This window comes from Protobothrops mucrosquamatus, unplaced genomic scaffold (assembly GCF_001527695.2).
Source record: "Protobothrops mucrosquamatus isolate PMUCROS unplaced genomic scaffold, P.Mucros_1.0 scaffold3146, whole genome shotgun sequence".
NCBI classification, from domain to species: Eukaryota; Metazoa; Chordata; class Lepidosauria; order Squamata; family Viperidae; genus Protobothrops; species Protobothrops mucrosquamatus.
The window spans coordinates 119,935-128,239 of record NW_015389146.1 but is presented as its reverse complement, the minus strand read 5'-3'; the positions used below and the strand labels follow the sequence as shown (position 1 = coordinate 128,239).

The window sequence follows — 8,305 nt, the reverse complement described above, 5'->3', positions numbered from 1 at the left end:
CCCCCCGGCGGTGCTATCCACGCAGGATGGGACAAGGGGCCGTGGAAATGGGGATGGGGAAGGAATTGGGGGTCCCGGTGGGGTTTGGCGTAGGGATGGGGGTTGGAGGAGTTGGTGCAAAGGAGGATGGGGGTGGGGAGGTTGAATTTCGATTTGCAAGGGAAGGAAGGACTGGCAACCCCGGCCGGGGTCGTGTGGACGTGCGGCAGCGGGCTTGCTTGAAGACACGGAGGTCTTCTGGATGGCCTCAACCGGGGTTGGGTGGATGGGGGGGAAACATCAAGGCCACGAGGTTTCTGGGCTTGGGTGGCTGAAAGAGGCTGGAGAAGGGGCGAGGTTGCCACGTTCTGCGGTTTGTGGCTTGGCCCGTGCAGGCTGGGGTCGTGTGAACTCTGCCAACGGGTTAATGAAGGAGGTTGCGGGAACCAGTTGCTCAGGGCTGCCTTGTCTGGCTGCTCTGCCAAGTAATTTCCTTTGCATTCTCTGGGAAACGGCTCTGAATCACTCACTGGCGGCCCATTTGGCTGGCCGGCACATCCTGCCCAGCAGCCTTTGTGTTAAGTGAGCGTTGTCTCACTTTGCAGAGGATACAATCAGGTTTCTAAAATCCAGGGGTTGGATTAGCTCCCAAACCAGGTTTAGCTTGACGGGTGAGTCACTCGGAAATAAATTTCCCCTTAAATCCAGTTTTCTACCCATCGGTTTGGAGGGGGATAAACCAAATCACTCTTTGCTTTGTCAAACGCTATTCCCCCACACCATGGAAAACAAATTTTAAAATCCAAACTGATTCAATTGGAGGCTTCAGTTTTCCTTTTCCCTCCCGGAGTGTTTTCCTTCAGTGTCGTGCCTTCGTCAAACAGCAGCCCCAAGAGCAAGAGACTTCTTTGGACTGGTTTATAATTTGTAAACTGGAAGTTTTTAAGAAGAGACTAGACAGCCATTTGTCCGAAATGGTATAGGCCCTGAGCGGGGGGTTGGACTAGATGACCTCCAAGGTCCCTTCCAACTTTATTGTTGTTATTATTATTATTATTAAATTTGATTGTGAAAGGTAAATAAAATCTCAGAGGTATTGGTTATAATTCTTTTATATACCAGAATAAATCGGGCTTGCTCTCCTGGCTTGAAATGAAGGACAGTGTGACTGATGCCTAACCTGGTTAGCCCAACTGTGATTTACCTTGTTAAACTACAGGTAGTCCTCAATTTACAGCAGTTCATTTAGTGACCATTCAAAGCTACAACAGCACTGAAAAAAGTGACCTAGGTCCGTCTTTCACACGACCCTTGCAGCATCCCCATGGACAGGAGATCAGAATTCAGATGCTTTGCAACTGACTCGTATTTATGACGGTCGCAGTGTCCCAGGGTTGTGTGATCCCTTTTTGCGACCTTCCAACAAGCAAAGTCAACGAGGAAGCAAAATTCATTTAATAACCGTGTTACTAGCTTAATAAATGTAGTGATTCACTTAAGAACTGTAGAAAGAGAATAAGAATAAAATAGAATTAGAATAGAATTAGAATAGTATAGAATAGAATAGAATAGAATAGAATAGAATAGAATAGAATAGAATAGAATAGAACATATGGAATAGAATAGAATAGAACATATGGAATAGAATTAGAATAGAATAGGATAGGACAGGACAGGACAGGACAGAAAAACAGAACAGAATAGACATTGGAATATAGAATAGCATAGAATTAGAATAGAATAGAATAATGAAAGAATAGGACAGAACAGAACAACAGAACAGAATAGATATTGGAATATAGAATAGAATAGAATAGAATAGAATTGGAAGGGACCTTGGAGGTCTTCTAGTCCAGCCCCCTGCTCAAGCAGGAGAATCATTCTAGCTTCTTCTTAAAGGTCGTAAAATGGGGCAAAACGTACTTCACAAATGACTTGTTTAGCAACAGTAATGTTGGGGTCAGTTGTGGTTATGAATTGAAGACTATCTGTAATTTTCTGCAGCGTTTTGAAGCCTAAACTTTGCGCCGGGCTCCTTTGGGGTTCTGTCCGTGAACCTCCAAAACTTGGCTTAGCCCGGCCTTGCTGCTAACCCTCTTTGCAAATTTCCCATTGATTTATTTTTTTTTCCCCGCTAGGGGAAAAGACAGATAAGCAAGATGGACAGGCGAAGACACCTTTAATTTGTTTTTTCTCCGGGGTTACCATCGTTCAAGAGGATGTGAGCCGGGCCAGAAATCTTAAAGGGGAGGGAGAAAAAAATCTTGAGTTTTTGACATGCCTGGGTGCTGTGCCAAGTAGAACTCGGTGCCTACCTTGTTGCTTGGCACAAAGGAGGGTTTTGTCAGTGCTGGCATTAAAAGGAAAGCAGAAAGGGATTCCTGCACGGAGAGAGTCTGCAGGCAGAGACTCTGTGTGTGTGTGTGTGTTGTGTGTTCGAAACTCAGAGCCCCCCCAAATTTGCTGCAAAAGGGAGAATCCAGCACACAGCTCTATCAGTGGTAACGCTTGGACTATTTAACATGCCCCATCCACCCCATCAATTAACAACAATTAACAACACACAACCAGGCTCTCCATAAATACAGGTAGTCCTCAACTTACAACAGTTCATTTAGTGACGGTTCGATGTTACAACGGTCCTGAAAATGGCCGTTTTTCCACACTTAACGACTGTTGCAAGAATTCCAAGGTCAGGCAATCAAAATTGAGACCCTTGGCAACTGCCTCATATTTTTTATGGTGGTTGCACCGTCGTCGTGCCAGGGTACACTGACTGAGGAGGATGGTTGTTGTAATCCTTATCTGGCTGATAACATAGTTCAGTTCAACGCTCCTCCTGCTTTCAAAGTTCAATCTGTTTATTTCGGCCTTTCTCCAAGCTGGGGTCCACCCAGCATATTGAGTGGCATCTCCCATGATTCTGCAATGGCCGCTAGGTATGAGTGGTATGGTAGGTTAGAGAAATCCCTATTTGGAAGGAAGGTGCTTATTCCATGGATTACAAATTCAATACTTGGTTATAATGTGAGTGGGCAGGCCCCAGATGAGCCCCATGCCAAGAGATGGCAGAATAACTGATGAATAAATGAGATTTTATTTGAAAGTACAAAGGGATCAATGTTCTTCAATGCTCAAAAGAATGAATTAATCATGCTTCTGGTCCTCATCTTCAGCACTACTTCCAGCCCCAAAGCCCAAAGGGATCAATTTTTAAAGAACACACAAAACTGATTAATCATGTTACTAGTGCTTAGCTATTTTCCAGTCCCATTTTAGGTCTCAAAATGTGCGTGTATATATATATTTATTTTATGTTGTTCATTCCAGAAGGCTCAACCACCCTAGGGAAGCCTCCTCTGAAATGCAACGGACCACAACTCCCATAAGCCTTAACCACCCTAGGGAAGCCTCCTCTGAAATGCATCGGACCACAATTCCCACAAGCCCCATCATAGGCTTATGACCCATATATGAAGTCTCTCTATATACATAGTTCATATGTGGGTCATAAGCCTATGATGGAACTTCTGGGAATTGTAATCCAATGCATTTCAGAGGATGCTTACACACACACACACATGCACACACACACAGTGTTTTCCGGTGAAACCGGTCTAATAGAGCACCTGGTCTACTGTTATGATTGCTTTGCTAAAATAGCTATAATAGTAAGGTGACCAACTTTTTTACAATGAGAAGGAGGACACAAATAAATTGAAGAAAAAAAATATCGTAAATAAAACATTTTATTCATTGCAACAATACAGAATACACTATAATATGATAAATGCATAATAAAAAAACATTTGTAACAATAACATTTTATATTGTAATTATGCTTACATGCCTATTAATTATTATTTAAATGAGTAGAAAAGGACTGTCCTCCCTAAAGGAGGACGATTGATCACCTTAATTAATAGTCTCCCTTTAACTCTTTGGCAGCAAAATCTAAATTTACATACACGCACACACACACACACATATACAGGCACATATACATATACACACACATTTTGAGAACTAAAATGGGACTGGAAAATAACTAAGGACTAGTAACATGATTAATTTTTGACTGGAAAATAACTAAGGACTAGTAACATGATTAATAATTTTTGACTGGAAAATAACTAAGGACTAGTAACATGATTAATCAGTTTTGACTGGAAAATAACTAAGGACTAGTAACATGATTAATCAGGCTGGCGAGTTGACGAAGGCCTCTAAGGAGGCGCTTGCCAGTCGTAAAGATGGAAACCGAGAATACAGCGCGGGGGGAGGGGGGAAGAGAAAGATAATGTTGCGCATGCGCAAATTCTATCCGGGCGAGCGGCGACCCGGAAGAAATTCTGCCCGGCGAGGTCACGTGAAAGGCTCCATCTAAACAGCTGCAAATGGGCGCTGGTGGGTTTTTTTTGCAGCTGGGAGGAGGAGAAATGGATGGATATCGAGGGGGCCGTTTGGGGCTTGGCTGGCCGGGCTTTTTATGCGGAGATAGGCCGCTGAACGAGCCGGGAAGAGACGGGGAGGCTCCATCCAACGAGGGGGGGCGTGGGTGCCTCTGAGCATGTACAGAGTGCCACGCCTCTTCCCTTTCTCGGGGGAGCAGAACGGCTGGCAGAGGCTGTAAAGCGAGGAGGGGGAATAATAAAAGCACAAGAGGTGCAATTCAAGAAAAGGCGAAAAAAAAAGCTGTTGTGAATATGAATCAGATTTTTATCTCCTATAAAATAACATTAAAAAAAAACCCTGCACCTTTCCTAGAGTGCATTTTTTCATATGATTTAATCCCCAGTCTCCTTTTTTGGAGAAAATATTCTTTTTTTTTTTAAAGGGGTCTTCCCTGTAAATGTGCAATAATTGAGCGGGCTTTAACCCTTATCTTCTGTCAACTTGCACTATTTTTAAATGTATATCTTAAGTATTCATTTAATGTTTCATACCACATATATGCTTGCTTTGGGATGTTTTTAAACATCCTCCCCTTTTCCTAGCGCTTTCTGCGGTGATGAGAGTAGTTTTATTTTAAAAAAAATTCTATCCTTTGATTCAATATTTTGGGGCAGTTGGCCACCTGAATTCCCCCAAAGATTTTAAAACACAAAAGTCACAACCGGGCTGTAAAGGCCCCAAATGTTGGAAAACTTCTGGGTTGGAGCTTGCTGGCTACGAGAGTCTCAGAAGTGGAAAAGACCTTGTGGACTAGAACCTTGACTTCTCTGCTTTCCTTGCAGGCTGTGGGGTGCAGCCTGATGCTGGCAAGGGATTCTGTGTCAGAAGAAAGTGACTCCATTAATCATGACCAGCAATCTGGACATTTTTGTGGGGAACACGACCTTGATCGATGAGGAGGTCTATCAACTGTGGCTAGATGGATATTCTGGTAAGTCTTGGTCCCTCATGTCTTATGAGAGTGACAATATAAAACAGTGTTTCTCAATCCTGGTAACCTCAAAATGGGTGGATTTCAACTCCCAGAATTCCTCAACTGGCTGGAGAATTCTGGGGTTGAAGTCCACCCATTTTAAAGCATGCTGGCTGGGGAATTCTGGGAGTGGAAGTCCAGCCATTTTAAAACATGCTGGCTGGGGAATTCTGGGAGTGGAAGTCCACCCATCTTCAAGCCTGCTGGCTGAGGAATTCTGGGAGTTGAAGTCCACCCCTCTTAAAGCATGCTGGCTAGGGAATTCTGGGAGTTGAAATCACCCATTTTAAAGCATGCTGGCTGGGGAATTCTGGGGGTTGAAGTCCACACACCACATTTGAGAAACTCTGGAGTAGATGGTCTCTAAAGTCCCAGTCCTGGCAACCTGGGAGGACATTAACTGGATGCATGCATGTGTTTAACTGTGGGTCTGTGCATGCTTTTTCTTAGCTTTGATTGGTTACAGTAGCCTTAAAGCCAGGCAGTCCACAAATATTTGCAGTCTGCAAATCTTCCCCTGGTGTGAAACTCACTTCTTGAGACAAATTTTCCCCTCTTGGCTTTTTCCCCAGTGGACGATGCCGTCTCTCTCCGCCTGCGCTCTGGCATCCTGGAGCAGACCGGAGCCACGGTTGACGTCCTCCAGAGTGACACCATGGACCATTACCGCACTTTCTACATGCTGGAGCGTCTCCTCCATTCGCCCCCCAAGTTGCTGAACCAGCTGCTTTTCCAGATCCCGCCTTGCCGACAGACCATGCTGATTGAGAGGTGGGCCAGCCAACGGGAGAATTGAGAAAATGGCATCTGGGTTGGGTTTGTGCAACACAGTCGCTTAGGACAGGGGTCTTCAAACTGGGCCCTTTGATGACTTGGGGACTTCAACTCCCAGAATTCTTCAGCCAGGCACGCATGCTTGGCTGAGGAATTCTGGGAGTTGAAGTCCACAAGTCATAAAAGGGCCACGTTTGAAGACCCCTGACTTAGGAGGATTGTGGCAGCTCAATTGTTTAGAAAAGTATTGTATGCGAATCCAGTCCAGGGAGTCATTTGAAGTTTTCAAGAAAGGACAGCCATTTGTCTGGAATACTATAAAGTCTCCTACTTGAACAGGGGGTTGGACTAGAAGACCTCTAAGGTCGCTTACAATCTTACGGTTCGATGTCCTGTGAAGTTCATAGGCAGGTTTTCTTGTTCTGGAGCCACAGACACGTCTCTGAATTAATCTGACTTTGGAATCAAGTGTATTACGGACTCCAGGCCATATAGTACATACAGTATCTCAGGTTTGAGAAAATCACTATTTACGTGATAATGTCAGGGATCTGAAGGATAAATTGTACAATGAATGCCTAAGGGAACTGGATACGTTTAGCCTAATGATGAGAAGGACTAGGGGAGACATGATAGCAGTCTTCCAATATTTGAGGTGCTGCCACAAAGAACAGGGGGTCCACTTATTCTCCAAAGCGCCTGAAGGCAGGACAAGAAACAACGGATGGAAACTAATCAAGGAGAGAAGCAACCTGGAACTAAGGAGAAACTTCCTGATAGTTAGAACAATTAACCAGTGGAACAACCTGCCTCCAGAAGCTGTGAATGCTCCAACACTGGAAGTTTTTAAGAAGAGACTGGACAGCCATTTGTCTGAAATGGTATAGGGTTTCCTGCCTGAGTAGGGGGTTGGACTAGAAGACCTCCAAGGTCCCTCCCAACCTTAGGAGTCTACTTCTTTGTTTATTTGGACAGAAGCAATTCGATAAATGACGGTAATTATTTGTTCCTGCTCTTATTCGTCTAATTTCCAGGTACTACGCCTTCAATGACGCCTTTGTCCGTGAGGTCCTGGGTAAAAAACTATCAAAAGGAACCAAGAAAGATCTGGATGATATCAGTGCCAAAACTGGGGTGACCCTGAATAGCTGCCGCCGACAGGTAAGTTTGGACCTGAATTCCCAGGGCCAGCTTTTTGGGGGAATGAAAGGAAAATATGTTCTCCAGATACTTCATGATGGAGAATATTTGCTTGTTTGTGTCCTGCCTTTATGTTTACAAATAACAAGGCAGCGAACATATATGTAATAGGCCTTTCTCCTCCTATTTTCCCAAAATAATCTGCTGAGGTGCATTGGCCTGAGAGAAAGTGACTGGCCCAAAGTCACCCAGCTGAATTTCATGTCTAAGCTGGGACTAGTTCTAGTCCCGCCTTAGGCATGAAAGTTGATTGGGTGACTTTGTGCCAATCACCAGGAGACGGGGAGTTCTAGTCCTGCTTTAGGCATGAAAGCTGATTGGGTGATTTTGAGCCAGTCATTCTCTCTGAGCCCAGCCCACCTCACAGGGTTGTCGTTGTGAGGAAAATTGTGAGTTCTCAAAATAATAAAGGCGGGATACAAATAAGTGTAAAAATAAAATTGGTCAGACAAGGCGCAGCCCCAGTCCTGATTTTTTTTTTGCAACTGCAGACAAACATGGTTGGCCTCCCGCGTTCATGTCCGGTGTTGTTGTTGTTTTTTTCCTTCTGTTTCAGTTTGACAATTTCAAGCGTGTTTTCAAGGCCGTGGAGGAACTGCGCGGATCTTTAGTTGAAAATATTCAACAGCACTTCTTGCTTTCCGATCGCTTAGCCGGGTACGAAAAGAAGCATGTGTGATGTTTGTGCTTAAGATAGAGTTTTGAGGAGTCCTACTTTGGACGGGGTGGGACTAGAAGATCTCCAAGGTCCCTTCCAGTCCTGTGATTCTATGAATCCCAGATTCTGGGCACCCAATCCATCATAGAATTCAAGGAGAGATTTTTGGACTAGTCTCTGTCTCTCTCATGTCTTTCTTTCCTTCCTTCCTTCCTTCCTTCCTTCCTTCCTTCCTTCCTTCCTTCCTTCCTCCCTCCCTCCCTCCC

The 8,305-nt window shown here is 44.4% G+C and overlaps 1 protein-coding gene across 1 annotated transcript in view; it reads left to right on the top strand.

Annotated features, from left to right (window-relative positions):
- Positions 1 to 4,339: 4,339 nt before the first annotated feature.
- Positions 4,340 to 8,305, top strand: part of FIBP (FGF1 intracellular binding protein) — a 10,590-nt gene continuing 6,624 nt past the window's right edge. Inside the window, exons 1-5 of the mRNA XM_015826464.1 lie at positions 4,340 to 4,386; positions 5,217 to 5,365; positions 5,980 to 6,178; positions 7,216 to 7,342; positions 7,938 to 8,038. Coding sequence (XP_015681950.1) covers positions 5,281 to 5,365; positions 5,980 to 6,178; positions 7,216 to 7,342; positions 7,938 to 8,038 — 512 coding nt within the window. The 5' untranslated portion in view covers positions 4,340 to 4,386; positions 5,217 to 5,280. The remainder of the gene's footprint in view (positions 4,387 to 5,216; positions 5,366 to 5,979; positions 6,179 to 7,215; positions 7,343 to 7,937; positions 8,039 to 8,305) is intronic.